This window comes from Oncorhynchus keta, chromosome 1 (assembly GCF_023373465.1).
Source record: "Oncorhynchus keta strain PuntledgeMale-10-30-2019 chromosome 1, Oket_V2, whole genome shotgun sequence".
Classification (NCBI taxonomy): Eukaryota; Metazoa; Chordata; class Actinopteri; order Salmoniformes; family Salmonidae; genus Oncorhynchus; species Oncorhynchus keta.
In genome coordinates, this window is record NC_068421.1 from 11,768,189 (window position 1) to 11,789,112 (window position 20,924).

Below are 20,924 nucleotides of genomic sequence, written 5' to 3' on the forward strand. Positions count from 1 at the left end.
TATGAGTCCTCCCATAGCAGCATGATTTAATCAGACGCTCCATCATAGATTAATCACACTAATTAACCTGACAATTGGGAGAGAGAAGAGGAGGAGATGGAGGGGAGGAATAGAGAAAATGGTTTCTACACTGATATGGACCAGCTGAAACACACTTATTTAATTTCCTGTTTTCACTTCCTGTTTCCTGTCTCTACAGCTCCAATGGAAAGTCAGTATCTTGGGCCCAGGCGGAGCGGGGTTCCCGTGGAAACCACCTGTGGCAGCGCCTGTCGTTCCACATCAAGAGGAAGGAGAATAACCAGACAGCTGTCATCAAGCCCTTCTCCAAGACCCCCGAGGGGCGCTACAGTGGGGGTGCTGACCTGCTCCCCCACATGCCCTTGCCCTCCCTACCACACTCCCACTCTGATGCAGACAAGACTCTGTATGAACTCACAGAGGCAGAGGAGAGATACCCCGAGGAGAGATACCCAATCACCTACCGGCCTCAGACCCCTTCACCAATCAGCACTGTCAGCCAGCGCATGCATGGGGCGGGACTAAGGGATGAGCCACTTGTCATGGGCATACCAAGCTACCTGACCGGGGGTTCTGTCGGCGGGGGCGATGTGTGTGACAGTTCTCTGATGGATCAGATCAGCTGCGTGGTTAACCGTTTCACTGCCAACATCAGCGAGCTCAACAGCATGATGCTCTCCCCGTCTCCCACACACTCACACACACACTCTCACACACACGCCCACACACACACCCTGACGCCCTCCCACCATGCAGACCCCTTCCTCCTCCCCCGGGAGATCCCCCTCCCCCCCACCATGACCACATACGCTGACGTCCAGCCCATCCCCCCTGTAGAGTCCAACGTAGGTGGATGCGCCTGCCTCGCTCACCCCCTGCCTCACTCCCCTCACCGTCTCCCTCAGCCTCACCCCCTGCCTCACCCTCACCCCCTGCCTCACGCTCACCCCCTGCCTCACGCTCAGGCCTCTCCATCTCCAGTGCGACACCTCACTGCGGGGGCAGGGTCCCCTTTAAGGAGGGCAGAGCTGGAAGAGGAGCTAATGAATCTGACCCCGCCCTCGCCCTTCCGTGATTCGCTGGGGTCGGGCAGTGGCTCCCCGGTCTCAGAGTCCACCCTGTGTCTGCCTCCGCCCTCGTCCCCACCGCCCAAATACGAAATGCTGACCCTGAGAAACTACAGCCAGAGCTCTTCCTCACTGTGAGAGAAGGATGAGAGGAGGAGAAGAGGAGGAGAGTGAAAGGACAGAGACGGAGAGGGGGGACAGAGAAAGAACAGTCTCTTGGGGGAGAAAATGGAGATGGCTGCCTTGTGATAGTGGGAGAACGAGAGAAGATTGGCCAGATCCTCAGAGAGGTGAAAGCCCTGTTAGATGGAGCGACAGGAACAGGACACATAATCGTGTGATGTCATTGGACGGTGACCTGCAGTGTTTGTTTACATGTGTTCAGTTAGCAGCGAGGTGAAGTATAATAAAGTATAATGAAGTATAATTTAGGCATCCAAAGCGAGAACAAGGACTACAAAAAAATACTTTAGCGTTCTGGTGTTCAAAAGTATGGCCGTAAGTCTCTCCTTAGAGGTGTGTTTGGTCTTTCTTTTGGTAGTGGCCTTAAACTAAAACGGCTGTCAACTAATTAGAGTTTATTGTGGTAGGGGGCACCTGCATAGACACATGTGGACCTACTGAGTGTCTAAGAACCTCTAACCTCACAGGACTGACCAGCTGCTGCCATGGACACATGGAATAACTATAAGGGCTGGGCAGAGCAGCTATGTCCACTGGCGCCCCAACACATGCACGCACACACACACACGCACGCACGCATGCACACACACACACACACACCCACACACACCCACACACGCACACACGCAGACACACACACAAACACGTGCATATTGGCTGGGGAAAAGTGTAAATACAAAAAGATCTTGGATGGAATCTAAATATCAGATGCTTCTGTTTATACATACCATGTATAGTATGAAATACTGAACAACTGTCTTAGTATTGTTTTTCTCTCTCTCTCTCTCTCTCTCTCTCTCTCTCTCTCTCTCTCTCTCTCTCTCTCTCTCTCTCTCTCTCTCTCTCTCTCTCTCTCTCTCTCTCTCTCTCTCTCTCTCTCTGTGTGTTTCTTTGATATTTGAGGTCTTTTGGACAATTATTTACTTCAGAAGTTTGAATGTATAATATTTTCTACATGATTCCTGAAGCTTTGGGACCAAACATTCCACACCTCTGTGTCTGTGATTCTGAGGAGGCATTCTACTAAACTAACCAGTATTGAACAGTTATACAGTAGTCAGTAACGTGCTAGAAAACTATCCTGATTCAAGTAGTAAAATCAATCAATCAAACTAAAGTGAACTAGACATGCAGGCAATGTTCCCTCAAAAAAATATAGGCGCTGAGCAAATTTCTGGTCTGCTGAGCGCAAACTTGAACATTGTTAAAATTCTGTAAAACTTCCAGCCGGCGTTTACTGTTTATATGACAGTTTTCACAGTGGCCAAGTAGGCTACAATATGTTGTTGAGTTGTTTGATGCAAGAAACCACTTTACAAAATAAAATGCATTATTATTCCCATACCATTATTACAGAGAATCAGACAAATTATGCTTCCCTCTGCCTATTGGCTACTTAGATTATTCAAGCCTGTCTCAAAATACAACACTGCCCCTTTAAGACAAAAAAAGGCTCTTTAGATGTCTAGAAATGTACATGATTTGTGCTCAATCACTCCCCTGCTGCTGACTACAAATGATCTAGAACCTAATAACTCACTAACTAGCAAATGATATGAACAAAATGTGCACGTGTGACTACATGTCTCTCTCGCTTTGATCTCAACAAGCTAACCTACTCACCACCACTCATGCTGTACATGCTGTAAACACAGTCCAGTTCAATGTCAATGGTACAGAACCATATATGGCAATGGTCTATTTGCATATCGACCTACTGCAGCTCTGATTGGTTATGACACACTGGTCTGTGTACAGTCGTGGCCAAAGGTTTTGAGAATGACACAAATATTAATTTTCACAAAGTCTGCTGCCTCAGTTTGTATGATGGCAATTTGCATATACTCCAGAATGTCATGAAGGGTGATAAGATGAATTGCAATTAATGGCAAAGTCCCTCTTTGCCATGCAAATGAACTGAATCCCCCCAAAAACATTTCCACTCCATTTCAGCTCTGCCACAAAAAGACCAGCTGACATCCTGTCAGTGATTCTCTTGTTAACACAGGTGTGAGTGTTGACGAGGACAAGGCTGGAGATCACTCTGTCATGCTGATTGAGTTCGAATAACAGACTGGAAGCTTCAAAAGGAGTGTGGTGCTTGGAATCATTGTTCTTCCTCTGCCAAACATGGTACCTGCAAGGAAACACATGCCATTGCATCTAAATCAACCATTTATCGGATCATCAAGAACTTGAAGGAGAGCGGTTCAATTGTTGTGAAGACGGCTTCAATGCGCCCAAGAAAGTCCAGCAAGCGCCAGGACCATCTCCTAAAGTTGATTCAGCTGCGGGATCAGGGCACCACAGTACAGAGCTTGCTCAGGGATGGCAGCAGGCAGGTGTGAGTGCATCTGCACGCACAGTGAGGCGAAGCCTTTTGGAGGATGGCCTGGTGTCAAGAAAGGCAGCAAAGAAGACACTTCTCTCCAGGAAAAACATCAGGGACAGACTGATATTCTGCAAAAGGTACAGGGATTGGACTGCTGAGGACTGGGGTAAAGTCATTTTCTCTGATGAATCCCCTTTCCGATTGTTTGGGGCATCCGGAAAAAAGCTTGACCGGAGAAGACAAGGTGAGCGCTACCATCAGTCCTGTGTCTTGCCAACAGTAAAGCATCCTGAGACCATTCATGTGTGGGGTTGCTTCTCAGCCAAGGGAGTGGGCTCACTCACAATTTTGCCTAAGAACACAGCCATGAATAAAGAATGGTACCAACACATCCTCCGAGAGCAACTTCTCCCAGCCATCCAGGAACAGTTTGGTGACGAACAATGGCTTTTCCAGCATGATGGAGCACCTTGCCATAAGGCAAAAGTGATAACTAAGTGGCTTGGGGAACAAAAAATTTATATTTTGGTTCCATGACCAGGAAACTCACCAGACCGTATTAATCCCGTTGAGAACTTGTGGTCAATCCTCAAGAGGTGGGTGGACAAACAAAAACCCACAAATTCTGACAAACTCCAAGCATTTTGCAAGAATGGGCTGCCATCAGTCAGGATGTGGCCCAGAAGTTAATTGACAGAATGCCAGGGCGGATTGTAGAGGTCTTGAAAAAGAAGGGTCAACACTGCAAATATCTTTGCATCAACTTCACGTAATTGTCAATAAAAGCCTTTGACACTTATGAAATGTTTGTAATTATACTTCAGTATTCCATAGTAACATCTGACAAAAATATCTAAAGAGACTGAGGCAGCAGACTTTGTTGAACGACTGTAGAGTACAAGCTGAGTAGTGCGTGTCAATGGAATAGAATCCTACTTCGATGTGTTCTGCCAACAACATCTCTTTCATAGCTTGTTTTGTTTCAGTATGTTGCATTGCAAGTGGCTAATATTTCCTTGATTCAATCACAATTGCCACAGTAAAGGAAAACATTGACAGTGTTAACAGGGAAAACTCTGGAACAGTGGTCACCAACCTTATCTGAGTCAAGATCACTTTCTGAGTCAAAATGCAAGCTGAGATCTACCACTCTTATTTTATTTTATCAGGACTTAAAAAACGTAATCCTATGCAACATTAACCCATTAAAAACAGCTCTGTAGCAATGAGGTTTGTGCTGTAAACTATAGGCCCAATACATTATCACCACATATTGGATTTGCTTGAATTTACCTGCCAATGCATTGTTGTTCGGGACATTTAAAAACAATTATATTTCAAAATTGGAGCTAGACTGTATTATCACACCGGTAATAGGTCCATTGTTGTATTACTTGTGAGACACAACTAAGTGAGCATTAATTTAAATAATTAGCTTTTTATTTGTATTTTACTGGGCTGATGGTGCCTGCATCTGATGGTCAGTCTCAGCAGAGGGAGAGAGCAGCAGATTGAGGGTCCGTCTCTCAACATCCTTCCTCTCTCCTTTTCCTCCACTGACACTGACCAAAAAGGGACACCGTCTTCCAGCTGATGGCGAAACTCGAGTCGCACCGCATTATTCCTGCCTCATGCACAAATTCATGTTGTTACTCCTATGAACAGAGAAAGTGAAATATTCTATGGTATTAAAACCCAAGCCACTAATAATAATAATAACAACACAAGCCTATAGACACAATTTACTCCTCATTCATTACTGCTGCAGTGCTTGTTGTAGCGCTGAGTGGAAATGGAGAAGTGCATTTTATGGGTTATCAAAGTGTGACAGTGCTGAGTAAGAACTTAAACATCAACTCATAAAAACAGCAGCTCTTTGCTGTATTCATTGACAGTCTCTCTCTAGTCAGGGTTTTAAATGTTTTGAAATCTCACAGTATCAACTTTTCTGTAGCTTTCTTTGATGCCTGCTACATTACTGCAGACTCAGTCATCTGAGCAATCTGATTGGCCAGCGGTAGACCTATAGTGCATTTGATTTTCTCTCTGGGCTTTCCAGGGAAGAAAACGTTTGTACCTCAGACACATAAAATGGTTCAAATGGCAACAGTTCGCCTACCCAAAACACTCAGGGCAGCTGAATCGGGTGCACCTATCGCCTCAAAAATATAGGAACACAATGCTCTATCATTGGGTTTTTTACAGAAATGTTTGACCATCGACTAGGAATGCCTTGGAGATCGACCAGTCAATATTGATCGACCGGTTGGTGACCACTGCTCTAGAAAGTTGAGTAAAGTTCAACCTCGTGCTACTCTCTGTGGGCTGATATTTCTTCTGAGTGGCAGTCTCAGGGGAGCTGCACGGCGGTCTCAGGGGAGCTGCACGGCGGTCTCAGGGGAGCTGCACGGCGGTCTCAGGGGAGCTGCACGGCAGTCTCAGGGGAGCTGCACGGCAGTCTGCGCACCAACACACACACATTGCACCCAGCCCCCTGTCTAAGACTGATGTCTGAAGTCATGTTTGCTTCATGCTGGCAGAAGGGCTTGTAGATGTTATGGTACACTGATTTAGCGCTGTGTATCCCCTCTGGCTCTAGAGCTAGGAGGGCCAGAATGAGAATATTTGTGAGATCCAGAGGAATTTTGCAGAAACAGATCCACTTCTGGCATAACAATGTGTGTGACTTTGTAGCAGGTTGGTATTTATTGCCCTGGAGTCAGAAATGAGTGATTTCCCCTTATATATGCCAGCTGTAAATGTAGGTTTAAAATGAGATGACTTTGTGTCTGTGCCAGCTAGTGACCACTCTGCAGAGCTGCCTCCAGAACAAGAGTCATAACGAAAAACACTAACCTGCCAGCCACAAAGTCATAAAAGCTGATTTAGAAACCTCAACCTTGACCACACTATTAACCCTAACGTGTAACCTTTAAATTTACGATCAAAAAGCTCTTCTTTATTTTTGTTTCCCATTTTGACTGGCCCATCTAGCACAAATCTCTCACTTCTGCCTCCAGGGCAAGATTCATGACAATACACGTCTACCTGTGACTTGGTACCATTGTTCACTTAGACACGGGCCAGTAGAGAGAACAGCTTCTCTCAGACATACTGGTTCTGTACATAACAAGGGCATGCAATGACAGATCCTAAAATTATATTCACATTTACATATCAAAAAGGTTTAAAAAAAAAAAAAAAAGATTTACAAAAATACATGTTTTCAAATTATGATTATGTTGTGACATATACAGTACCAATATGACAAAAAAATGGTGTTACATTGAATGTGAGAGTGTAGGTTACTATTCAAATGTCAAATGTCAAAAATACAGAAATACCTAAAAAAAATATTATCGTGCCAAAGGGTGTGAGGGCTTGGGAGGGAGGGTAACATGTTGGGTGGTTTCGTAAAAGTAAACTGTTTTATTGTTTTGGATATTTTCTATATAAATATATTCCAGATTTTCAAACCTTAAGCAATACTACCCATACGTGACACACATCTGCACTGGGTACAAGTCCCGTAGTCTGGAGTACCTCAGTCTCCTATCACAGCTATACACACCCCTCCCTTCTACCTACAACTCTCTAAGAAACCATTCATCACAGAACAGTGCCATTGACTAATGACCTTTAAACAATGTTGAGATAGAGATAGCTTTGTTGTGGCTATGGAGTGTAATTTACCTGTGTTTATGTTGAGATAACACAGTATTGATGCAGCTTGTTGTGTGTGTGTGTGTGTGTGTGTGTGTGTGTGTGTGTGTGTGTGTGTGTGTGTGTGTGTGTGTGTGTGTGTGTGTGTGTGTGTGTGTGTGTGTGTGTGTGTGTGTGTGTGTGTGTGTGTGTGTGTGTGTGTGTGTGTGTGTGTGTGTGTGTGTGTGTGTGTGTGGCAGCAGCAGCAGCTTGACTCAGCACTTTGACTCCATGTTGCCCCACTGGGCTGTTCCGAGTTACTCTGCTGCCTTGGCAGAAACACAGGATTCACAGTAACTCCTCATATTCCATTCTATTATTTATAAGGCTGATTCCTATAAACAACACTAAGATCAACCCTAGAAATGCTAAACTGGTCTGTGGAAAACTGACCTGAGCTCATATTTGTGAATGTAAAATGGTACACATCAGCTAGGGCTGGAGATTTCCACAGGGAGACAGACAGAACAAAGCTCGTTCCACAGGGCTGGAGATTTCCACAGGGAGACAGACAGAACAAAGCTTGTTCCACAGGGCTGGAGATTTCCACAGGGAGACAGACAGAACAAAGCTTGTTCCACAGGGCTGGAGATTTCCACAGGGAGACAGACAGAACAAAGCTTGTTCCACAGGGCTGGAGATTTCCACAGTGAGACAGACAGAACACAGCTCGTACCACAGGGTTGGAGATTTCCACAGTGACACACAGCCTGAACACACATTCTCCTCCTACAGGGCTGTGTCCTAACTTGTGATACTCACGTCTTAGTTGCTCAAATCATACAATGATTGGGAGATTTGCATGACATTTCGAGACTCTGGCATGGGGCGGCAGGTAGCCTAGTGTTTAGAGCGTTGGAATTGTAACTGAAAGGTTGCAAGATCGAATCCCTGAGCTGACAAGGTAAATATCTGTCGTTCTGCCACTGAACAAGGCAGTTAACCAACTGTTCCTAGGCTGTCCTTAACTGACTTGCCTCAAGACTGTGAAGTTAGTATTTCAGCTCTATATTAACACTGTAAATATCTGTGTAAAACATAGAGAAACTGGAGATTTGTTCAAATATATGAGTCACAGAGAGCTGTTCTAGATATCTGAGATATTGTCAACCCTATTTTGGTATGAATGTTGAAGCTGCTGAATTGAATGTGGGATGTTTTTATATGTCTTGTACACGACATGGCTATGTGCTCAAGTTCACTCCATGGGTTGAAACGTGTGAACTAAATTGTATTTGAGCATCTGTAAGATTCAGAGAACGATCTCATCAGAGTCAACATCATTGTCCAATTTAAGATACATATGTGACAAAATAGTGTAAGGTTTACGACATGGTACACTGTACTCTTTATCCGTTCAATTAAGACAAAGATTTGAGAAATAATTGTAATTCCTAAATGATTATATATCTTCTTACTCCCATAATCACGACTAAGACAGTGATTCTAATGAGATTCTATTCATGGAGATTCTATGTTCATTAGAGATGTCAATAAGATGATGAATGTTGCCTAGAATTACAGTGCTGTTTACATTCGTACTGCTCACTTGAGATAATCCAGTTTATGTTGTTAAATCACATCGTGATGATTATTTATCAAGCTTATCAGCATATATTTGTGCTAGCTTTGTGATTTCATGAGAAACGGTGATGAACTATGTAGAATTCCAATAGGCAAAGGCAAGGCAGCTCAATAATTAATCTGTGTACATGGAATGCATGCAATGGTCTCTGCATTTCGACCCTATCAAGATGTCAGCCGTAGTCATTCACTGACAAACAGCTAAGATCAGAGGACAGATGTACACTGACACTGTCTACACTCCACAGAGCATTCGCAAGGTTCATTCATACCAACCAGAGCCATGTATTTCCAGAAGTTTCTGCATTATGACACATTTACATGACACTGCAACATTCTATGGTAGCTCCTCATTAACATGACATGGGGCATATTTGAATATTGCTATGTAACTTTATGTCTAGAATTAGATCAATATTCAACATTCTAAAATTGGCTCAACTCTCTAAAAAGACATGGCTCTGATACCAACCTCCTTCCCTCAGTGCCGACTCTATAGAATCTCTACAGGCCATGTTTACTGCTGACACAAAATCTGATAAGCAACTGTGTCTGCAGCTCTCCTAAGTTAGTGGACTTTGGGTTGGGTTCGGGGTTCAGCTGCTTTCTCTACCGTGTAGAAGTGTAGAATGTAACACGATGCTATCGGTGTGATATTGGAGATGGTTTCTGTTGATATTTGATGATATATTTAGTCGTTTCATTCAGCTTCGTAAAACGTGAGAATATATGTTAACGGCTGTTTAGAAACATGTTTACTTTTGAAGGAGTAGGAGAGGGAAGTCTAGCCTACAGAGCAGTGTTTCCCAAACTGTGAGCCGGGGCCCTCTGGTGGGTCACAGACGGTTTCCCTTGGTCCCAGCTGGGCTCAGGTGGGTCACAAAGGTTTCTCTTGGTCCCAGCTGGGCTCAGGTGGGTCACAGACGGTTTCTCTTGGTCCCAGCTGGGCTCAGGTGGGTCACAAAGGTTTGGGATCCACTGGGCTGTGGTACGTAAGGTAGGAAATGTGGCAGGTTTTTGCTTTCGTTTCCTAGCCATTGCAGAATCATTGTGTAACTGTACTGCAGAGTAACTTCTGAATCATTATTAAAAACCTCTCATTGTAATGTCCTACTGCAAGACTCAACTGTTATTTAATAAGAAAAGGTATTTGGATTGGCTGAGATAGTCAGAGCTGTGGATTGGCTGAGATAGTCAGAGCTGTGGATTGGCTGAGATAGTTGTAGCTGTGGCCAATGATCAGCTGCTCTGATATTTCAACAACTCATCCAAGCAGACTGACCTGCAAACCCTTAGAATCAGTCACTTTGACATCCCAGACATTAGACTGTATTGGCCCACTATGAATCAGACTTAACCTTTTACTACAGTGGGCTAAATCAGGGCCACACTGAGTGATTCTTGTTCCTCTTTAAAAAATCTCCTTTGAAACAAACGTATACACCTCACACACATGGTTATGGGCTTTAAAGAAATAAGATGCCTGCACCATGTCAGATATAGAGATGAAATGTATTCCATTTTGAGTTTGCATCCCAATATTACACTTTATGTACATCACAGTAGACTCAAATATAACAAAACTGTTTGACATTGAAACACCACATTTTTATAAGTTTTACTTAATTATGAAATTGTGAAAAATATTAATAATATTCCACCCATGAGGACAAAGAGGGCTCTTTTGGTCATGACTGCATTCAATTAGGAGACACTATGGATGGCAATGCCAAAACTATGCTGTCTTCCTCTCCCTCTCTCCTCCCCTTCTCCTCTCTCTCCTCCCTCACTCTTTCATCTCTCTCACTTACTCTGTTTCTCTCTCTCTCTCTCACACACATTGATTCAGCACGCTGGAGGTTGGTGCCTTTTAAGATGAGTGAGGACGATACATGTTTTGGTGAGAATGGTTTTATTTCTATCACAGCATATTGGATGACTGTGATTCATATTCCATTCACCCAGCTCAATGTAACATCGATAGGTTTAGGCTACAACATGATACTCTAATTTTCCCTATACCCATCATGAGGTTGTTACAACCTACCCTATGCATGAAAGTTTACAACGTAGGTGCACACGTTGAAAGAAATTTGAGTAATTGAGGTGACAGACAGTGACATTCAATACATCCTTGCACACTCTTGCCTGGATCTAGCTGATATAGGGTGTAATTATTTGTCCAACAGTTGCAAACAAGAGTTTCTATTGGACAAATTCAGGTATGTTTATCCCCGTTTCGTTCCACTTTTCAACAGAATCGTCTGAATGAACACACCCCTGATCACACGCAAACACATTTCATTTTCATAGAAGCCACATACAAACAGCATGATCCCTTTGATCGTTGTATAATTCCTTCTCGCATCTACGCACTCTCTTCCTCTCATCTTTTCCCTTCACTTGTGGACTTCGGTGCACAATACATCAGCTGTCTGTGACCAGGTGAAAAATGTTTTTCCAAGCCAAACCTTCATATCATAACCGCTACACACAGCCTACATCGTTGTCACCATATTAGCTAACGTCATGGTCAACAAAGCTACTAGAACTAACATTAAACACAGTAAACAGTAAACACGCTACACTCATGCAGTACAGTGTACAGTCAGCAAGCAGTTTAGCAGTTACAACGGTGGGCCCCGGTGGCAATAAATTAATAAAACCAAAATCTTACCTTGACTTGGAAGAGTTCCAGCATTGGATAGCCATAGCCAGCTAGCCAACATAGCATTCCTCTCTGTTTGAGCCAGGTGTTTGAGTAGGCTAAACTAAACTCAGCAAAAAAAGAAACGTCCTCTCACTGTCAACTGTGTTTATTTTCAGCAAACTTAACATGTGTAAATATTTGTATGAACATAACAAGATTCAACAACTGAGACATAAAATTAACAAGTTCCACAAACATGTGACTAACAGAAATTGAATAATGTGTCGCTGAACAAAAGGGGGTTAAAAGTAAGTCAGTATCTGGTGTGGCCACCAGCTGCATTAAGTACTGCAGTGCATCTCCTCCTCATGGACTGCACCAGATGTGCCAGTTCTTGCTGTAAGATGTTACCCCCACTATTCCACCAAGGCACCTGCAAGTTCCCAGACATTTCTGTGGAGAATGACCCAAGCCTCTGATTCAACAGGTCCCAGACATGCTTAATGGGATTGACATCTGGGCTCTTTGCTGGCCATGACAGAACACTGACATTCCTGTCTTGCAGGAAATCACGCACAGAACAAACAGTATGGCTGGTGGCATTGTCATGCTGGAGGGTCATGTCAGGATGAGCCTGCAGGAAGGGTACCACATGAGGGAGGAGGATGTCTTCCCTGTAACGCACAGCGTTGATATTGCCTGCAATGACAACAAGCTCAGTCCGATGAGTCCGATGATGCTGTGACACACCGCCCCAGACCATGACAGACCTTCCATCTCCAAATCGATCCCGCTCCAGAGTACAGGCCTCAGTGTAACGGTCATTCCTTCAACAATAAACGCGAATCAGATCATCACCCCTGGTGAGACAAAACCGCGACTCGTCAGTGAAGAGCATCTTGTGCATTGTTTAAACCCTGTACAATGAAGATCTGTGAAGTTATTTGGACTTTTATGATCACTGACGTCATTTCCGGTCACAACTTGCAGGCTTGTTTTCGAGTTCCTGTGCGTTTTGTTGCCAACCTATTTTGCTACCTGACAACTTTACGGTTTTCACTTTTTAATTACCGTTCATATATTTATTTATTTTTCCTCAACTTTTTCACTCCGGATGCTTTATCTGGACACGATTCGTCAGAACCTCCAACAGCCGAAGCTAAGTAGTAACATTAACATCACGCCTTCTAATTGTAGTCGCTCTACTCGCCTTACGGAGAGGATAGCTGTGCTGCAAGCCCAGCTTCAGACGCAATCGTTAGGCAAGGGTAATTTCAGTGTAGGAAAGGATGAAACAGCGTCTGTGCCACCAGTAAGTACAGATAGTAGTATAAATCCCCTGGCACAGTCCCTGCAGCCGGACAACTTTCTCACGGTTTCTGGAAGGAAATGCTGTAGGAAAGCTCAACCGGTGTCGCCCATTCAGCCGACAGAAACTTTCAACCGGTTTTCCCCATTAAGCAGCGGGTCGGAGTCAGAGGCCGAGTCTTCTCTGGTCTCTACTCCTCCCGTTACGGGGTCTGAGACGCCGAAGCTTCCCACCATTAGCTCTGACAAATTGAAAACTCTAGTCATTGGCGACTCCATTACCTGCAGTATTAGACTTAAAACGAATCATCCAGCGATCATACACTGTTCACCAGGGGGCAGGGCTACCGACGTTAAGGCTAATCTGAAGATGGTGCTGGCTAAAGCTAAAACTGGCGAGTGTAGAGAGTATAGAGATATTGTTATCCACGTCGGCACCAACGATGTTAGGATGAAACAGTCAGAGATCACCAAGCGCAACATAGCTTCTGCGTGCATATCAGCTAGAAAGATGTGTCGGCATCGAGTAATTGTCTCTGGCCCTCTCCCAGTTAGGGGGAGTGATGAGCTCTACAGCAGAGTCTCACAACTCAATCGCTGGTTGAAAACTGTTTTCTGCCCCTCCCAAAAGATAGAATTTGTAGATAATTGGCCCTCTTTCTGGGACTCACCCACAAACAGGACCAAGCCTGGCCTGCTGAGGAGTGACGGACTCCATCCTAGCTGGAGGGGTGCTCTCATCTTATCAACCAACATAGACAGGGCTCTAACTCCTCTAGCTCCACAATGAAATAGGGTGCAGGCCAGGCAGCAGGCTGTTAGCCAGCCTGCCAGCATAGTGTAGTCCGCCACTAGCACAGTCAGTGTAGTCAGCTCAGCTATCACCATTGAGACCGTGTCTGTGCCTCGACCTAGGTTGGGCAAAACTAAACATGGCGGTGTTCGCCTTAGCAATCTCACTAGGATAAAGACCACCTCCATTCCAGTCATCACTGAAAGAGATCATGATACCTCACATCTCAAAATAGGGCTACTTAATGTTAGATCCCTTACTTCAAAGGCAATTATAGTCAATTAACTAATCACTGATCATAATCTTGATGTGATTGGCCTGACTGAAACATGGCTTAAGCCTGATGAATTTACTGTTTTAAATGAGGCCTCACCTCCTGGCTACACTAGTGACCATATCCCCCGTGCATCCCGCAAAGGTGGAGGTGTTGCTAACATTTACGATAGCAAATTTCAATTTACAAAAAAATAAATGACGTTTTCGTCTTTTGAGCTTCTAGTCGTGAAATCTATGCAGCCTACTCAATCACTTTTTATAGCTACTGTTTACAGGCCTCCTGGGCCATATACAGCGTTTCTCACTGAGTTCCCTGAATTCCTATCGGACCTTGTAGTCATAGCAGATAATATTCTAATCTTTGGTGACTTTAATATTCACATGGAAAAGTTCACAGACCCACTCCAAAAGGCTTTCGGAGCCATCATCGACTCAGTGGGTTTTGTCCAACATGTCTCTGGACCCACTCACTGTCACAGTCATACGCTGGACCTAGTTTTGTCCCATGGAATAAATGTTGTGGATCTTAATGTTTTTCCTCATAATCCTGGACTATCGGACCACCATTTTATTACGTTTGCAATTGCAACAAATAATCTGCTCAGACCCCAACCAAGGACCATCAAAAGTTGTGCTATAAATTCACAGACAACACAAAGATTCCTTGATGCCCTTCCAGACTCCCTCTGCCTACCCAAGGACGCCAGAGGACAAAAATCAGTTAACCACCTAACTGAGGATCTCAATTTAATCTTGCGCAATACCCTAGATGCAGTTGCAACCCTAAAAACTAAAAACATTTCTCATAAGAAACTAGCTCCCTGGTACACAGAAAATACCCGAGCTCTGAAGCAAGCTTCCAGAAAATTGGAACGGAAATGGCGCCACACCAAACTGGAAGTCTTCTGACTAGCTTGGAAAGACGGTACCATGCAGTACCGAAGAGCCCTTACTGCTGCTCGATCATCCTATTTTTCTAACTTAATTGAGGAAAATAAGAACAATCCGAAATTCCTTTTTGATACTGTCGCAAAGCTAACTAAAAAGCATCATTCCCCAAGAGAGGATGACTTTCACTTTAGCAGTGATAAGTTCATGAACTTCTTTGAGGAAAAGATTATGATTATTAGAAAGCAAATTACGGACTTCTCTTTAACGTATTCCTCCAAACCTCAGTTGTCCTGAGTCTGCACAACTCTGCCAGGACCTAGGATCAAGAGAGACGCTCAAGTGTTTTAGTACTATATCTCTTGACACAATGATGAAAATAATCATGGCCTCTAAACCTTCAAGCTGCATACTGGACCCTATTCCAACTAAACTACTGAAAGAGCTGCTTCCTGTGCTTGGCCCTCCTATGTTGAACATAATAAATGGCTCTCTATCCACTGGATGTGTACCAAACTCACTAAAAGTGGCAGTAATAAAGCCTCTCTTGAAAAAGCCAAACCTTGACCCAGAAAATATAAAAACTATCGGCCTATATCGAATCTTCCATTCCTCTCAAAAATTTTAGAGAAGGCTGTTGCGCAGCAACTCACTGCTTTCCCGAAGACAAACAATGTATACGAAATGCTTCAGTCTGGTTTTAGACCCCATCATAGCACTGAGACGGCACTTGTGAAGGTGGTAAATTACATTTAATGGCATCGGACCGAGACTCTGCATCTGTCCTCGTGCTCCTAGACCTTAGTGCTGCTTTTGATACCATCGATCACCACATTCTTTTGGAGAGATTGGAAACCCAAATTGGTCTACACGGACAAGTTCTGGCCTGGTTTAGATCTTATCTGTCGGAAAGATATCAGTTTGTCTCTGTGAATGGTTTGTCCTCTGACAAGTCAACTGTAAATTTCGGTGTTCCTCAAGGTTCCGTTTTAGGACCACTATTGTTTTCACTATATATTTTACCTCTTGGGGATGTTATTCGAAAACATAATGTTAACTTTCACTGCTATGCGGATGACACACAGCTGTACATTTCAATGAAACATGGTGAAGCCCCAAAATTGCACTTGCTAGAAGCATGTGTTTCAGACATAAGGAAGTGGATGGCTGCAAACTTTCTACTTTTAAACTCGGACAAAACAGAGATGCTTGTTCTAGGTCCCAAGAAACAAAGAGATCTTCTGTTGAATCTGACAATTAATCTTAATGGTTGTACAGTCGTCTCAAATAAAACTGTGAAGGACCTCGGCGTTACTCTGGACCCTGATCTCTCTTTTTTGAAGAACATATCAAGACCATTTCGAGGACAGCTTTTTTCCATCTACGTAATATTGCAAAAATCAGAAACTTTCTGTCCAAAAATGATGCAGAAAAATTAATCCATGCTTTTGTCACTTCTAGGTTAGACTACTGCAATGCTCTACTTTCCGGCTACCCGGATAAAGCACTAAATAAACTTCAGTTAGTGCTAAATACGGCTGCTAGAATCCTGACTAGAACCAAAAAATTTGATCATATTACTCCAGTGCTAGCCTCTCTACACTGGCTTCCTGTCAAAGCAAAGGCTGATTTCAAGGTTTTACTGCTAACCTACAAAGCATTACATGGGCTTGCTCCTACCTATCTCTCTGATTTGGTCCTGCCGTACATACCTACACGTACGCTACGGTCACAAGACGCAGGCCTCCTAATTGTCCCTAGAATTTCTAAGCAAACAGCTGGAGGCAGGGCTTTCTCCTATAGAGCTCCATTTTTATGGAACGGTCTGCCTACCCATGCCAGAGACGCAAACTCGGTCTCAACCTTTAAGTCTTTACTGAAGACTCATCTCTTCAGTGGGTCATATGATTGAGTGTAGTCTGGCCCAGGAGTGGGAAGGTGAACGGAAAGGCTCTGGAGCAACAAACCGCCCTTGCTGTCTCTGCCTGGCCGGTTCCCCTCTTTCCACTGGGATTCTCTGCCTCTAACCCTCATACAGGGGCTGAGTCACTGGCTTACTGGGGCTCTCTCATGCCGCCCCTGCAGGGGGTGCGTCACCTGAGTGGGTTGATTCACTGTTGTGGTCATCCTGTCTGGGATCTTTGTGGGCTATACTCAGCCTTGTCTCAGGATGGTAAGTTGGTGGTTGAAGATATCCCTCTAGTGGTGTGGGGGCTGTGCTTTGGCAAAGTGGGTGGGGTTATATCCTTCCTGTTTGGCCCTGTCCGGGGGTGTCCTCGGATGGGGCCACAGTGTCTCCTGTCCCCTCCTGTCTCAGCCTCCAGTATTTATGCTGCAGTAGTTTGTGTCGGGGGGCTAGGGTCAGTTTGTTATATCTGGAGTACTTCTCCTGTCCTATTCGGTGTCCTGTGTGAATCTAAGTGTGCGTTCTCTAATTCTCTCCTTCTTTCTTTCTCTCTCTCGGAGGACCTGAGCCCTAGGACCATGCCCCAGGACTACATGACATGATGACTCCTTGCTGTCCCCAGTCCACCTGGCCATGCTGCTGCTCCAGTTTCAACTGTTCTGCCTTACTATTATTCGACCATGCTGGTCATTTATGAACATTTGAACATCTTGGCCATGTTCTGTTATAATCTCCACCGGCACAGCCAGAAGAGGACGGGCCACCCCACATATGCTCTCTCTAATTCTCTCTTTCTTTCTCTCTCTCGGAGGACCTGAGCCCTAGGACCGTGCCCCAGGACTACCTGACATGATGACTCCTTGCTGTCCCCGGTCCACCTGACTGTGCTGCTGCTCCAGTTTCAACTGTTCTGCATTGTTATTATTCGACCATGCTGGTCATTTATGAACATTTGAACATCTTGGCCATGTTCTGTTATAATCTCCACCCGGCACAGCCAGAAGAGGACTGGCCACCCCACATAGCCTGGTTCCTCTCTAGGTTTCTTCCTAGGTTTTGACCTTTCTAGGGAGTTTTTCCTAGCCACCGTGCTTCTACACCTGCATTGCTTGCTGTTTGGGGTTTTAGGCTGGGTTTCTGTACAGCACTTTGAGATATCAGCTGATGTACGAAGGGCTATATAAATACATTTGATTTGATTTGATCTTTGAAAGACAGGGCTGAGTTTAGCTTGCTGCATTTGCTAGCTAAGTAAGTGAAAGTGAAAAAATGACAATATCTCTCTCTCTCCCTCTCTTCCGTCTCCTTAATTGTTTTATAAATTAATTTGTTCAAAACAGTTCAACTATTGTCTTTCTCTTTGAGTTAACTAACACATGGTATGCACTGCAGTGCTAGCTAGCTGTAGCTTATGCTTTCAGTACTAGATTCATTCTCTAATGCATGATGCAAGAGCTCTGATAGGTATGAGGATGTCCTCCGGAAGTTGTCATAATTACTGTATAATTCTATGGAAGGGGTGAGAACCATGAGAAGTTTTGTTTTGAAGTCAATGTACCCAGAGGAGGACGGAAGCTAACTGTCCTCCAGCTACACGATGGTGCTACCCTACAGAGTGCTGTTCCATAACAGTGTGTTTTAATCAATTATTTGGTGACGTGAATATATTTAGTACAGTTTTTTTTTTTAAATGACAATTTTTTTGTTTCACTATTTTTATTTTTATGAAATTCACTGAGGAGGATGGTCTTCCCCTTCCTCCTCTGAGGAGCCTCCACTAATTCAGCATGAGGGAATTGTAGCAGATGGTTAACTGAGAGGCCAGTTTAAACAGGAAAAAGGAATGAGTGAGTAAAGAATGAGAATAGCATTGAGAAACAGAATGAGTTAAACCCTCAATGTCAGGCACCTACCCTAAACGGAGAAATACACACCTCCCCCACACAGAGAAATACACACCTCCCCCACACAGAGAAATACACACCTCCCCACACAGAGAAATACACACCTCCCCTAAACTGAGAAATATACACCTCCCCCACACAGAGAAATACACACCTCCCCCACACAGAGAAATACACACCTCCCCTAAACAGAGAAATACACACCTCCCCCACACAGAGAAATACACACCTCCCCCACACAGAGAAATACACATCTCCCCCAAACAGAGAAATACACACCTCCCCTAAACAGAGAAGTACACACCTCCCCACACAGAGAAACACACACCTCCCCCACACAGAGAAATACACACCTCCCCCACACAAAGAAATACACACCTCCCCCACACAGAGAAATAGACACCTCCCCCACAAAGAGAAATGCACACCTCCCCCACACAGAGAAATACAACCCCCACACACACAGAGAAATCCATACCTCCCCTACACAGAGAAATAGACACCTCCCCCACACAGAGAAATACACACCTCCCCTACATAGGGAAATACACACCTCCCCTACACAGAGAAATACACACCTCCCCTACACAGGGAAATACACACCTCCCCTACACAGAGAAATACACACCTCCCCTAAACGGAGAAATACACACCTCCCCTACACAGGGAAATATACACCTCCCCCACACAGAGAAATACACACCTCCCCTACACAGAGAAATACACACCTCCCCTACACAGAGAAATACACACCTCCCCTACACTGAGAAATCCATTCCTCGTTTGTGGACATTACAGCATTATTGGAGGGATTTAGGCTGGGACTCAGTCCAATCACGCTATGTCCGCAATGTACGTTTGAAAGGCAATGTTCCCGCATTAATCACATTCACGGTAACACTGCAGATAAATTACCTTTATTTGTCCAAATCCATGTTCATACTGAATCCTGGCCTTGATTTCACACATGGCAATCAGAATAAACAACCCTTAATTTCACTGTTCTATTGCTTGATTCCAACTATTGCTTGATTCCAACTATTGATTGATTCCAGCTATTGATTGATTCCAACTATTGATTGATTCCTGCTATTGATTGATTCCAGCTATTGATTGATTCCAACTATTGATTGATTCCAACTATTGATTGATTCCTGCTATTGATTGATTCCAACTATTGATTGATTCCAGCTATTGATTGATTCGCGCTATTGATTGATTCCAACTATTGCTTGATTCCAACTATTGCTTGATTCCAGCTATTGATTGATTCCAGCTATTGATTGATTCCAACTATTGCTTGATTCCAGCTATTGATTGATTCCAGCTATTGATTGATTCCAACTATTGATTGATTCCAGCAATTGATTGTCTCCAGAGGATATTGTTGCTATGTACAGAATTCCAAGTCCAAAACCACCTACAACATACTGTACATACAGTATGAACATACTACACATTACTCACATGTATCACATCTAAAATTAGAGTGTTGTTATGTAAACATCATGTACTGGAGGGTTTTTGTATTGTGAGATGGGGCTTAGGATGTAAGTTGTGTAGGCGAGATGTGCAGTAGCATGGGGTTGGGTCTGTATGTGTGTGCATGTGTTTGTGTGTGTGCATGTGTGTGTGCATGCATGTGTTGTGTGTGTGTGCATGCATGTGTTGTGTGTGTGTCATATCTGCTTTGGGCATACGTCATAAGTCTGGGTCTGCTGCAGCAGTCTGTTCAACCTTATCTGGTTTCCATTTACTCACAATCAGACATTTTGTGGAGCTGTGAGCAGGTAGAATGATCTGTTTGTGGATTAAATCATGGCTACGGCCACCGACTGGCACGTTCTGACAAACTACATCGTAAATGAAACAGAGAGATTTATGGAGGTAGGAGCCTAGTTGCCGTGCAGTGAATCGCAAGAAGGGAACAATCTCACAATAACATAGACACATTCACTCTATATCTCTCACTCACATACACTGGGAGATGTATGTGTGTGTGTGTGTGTGTGTGTGTGTGTGTGTGTGTGTGTGTGTGTGTGTGTGTGTGTGTGTGTGTGTGTGTGTGTGTGTGTGTGTGTGTGTGTGTGTGTGTGTGTGTGTGTGTGTGTGTGTGTGTGTGTGTGGTATTAGGGTGATAGTTCTGTGGGTTTCATTGAAGCAGGAGCGAAACTAAAGTGAGTAGTGTTCATTTCCTCGCTGTGCCGGACAGAGAGGCATCAGGATGGAAACATAGAGCTTCAATGAGTCTCTCAAAGAGAACATACAGAACAACACAACTCTGTCTGTTTCCTGTCTGTTTCCTCTCTC

The 20,924-nt window shown here is 44.1% G+C and overlaps 1 protein-coding gene and 1 long non-coding RNA gene across 5 annotated transcripts in view; both read left to right on the forward strand.

The window, feature by feature from the left end:
* The window catches only part of grm5b (glutamate receptor, metabotropic 5b), a 122,591-nt gene extending 117,200 nt beyond the window's left edge, over window positions 1-5,391 (forward strand). For all 4 annotated transcript variants that reach the window (XM_052503733.1, XM_052503781.1, XM_052503752.1 and 1 more), the window contains exon 17: window positions 200-5,391. In XM_052503733.1, the coding sequence (XP_052359693.1) occupies window positions 200-1,226 (1,027 nt within the window). In that variant the 3' untranslated portion in view covers window positions 1,227-5,391. The remainder of the gene's footprint in view (window positions 1-199) is intronic.
* A 36-nt stretch (window positions 5,392-5,427) lies between these two features.
* Window positions 5,428-18,112, forward strand: LOC127920021 (uncharacterized). The gene is made up of 4 exons (XR_008104873.1): window positions 5,428-8,209; window positions 10,739-10,789; window positions 11,079-11,111; window positions 17,271-18,112. It is a non-coding gene; the product is annotated as an uncharacterized LOC127920021 (long non-coding RNA).
* The last annotated feature ends 2,812 nt before the right edge of the window (window positions 18,113-20,924 follow it).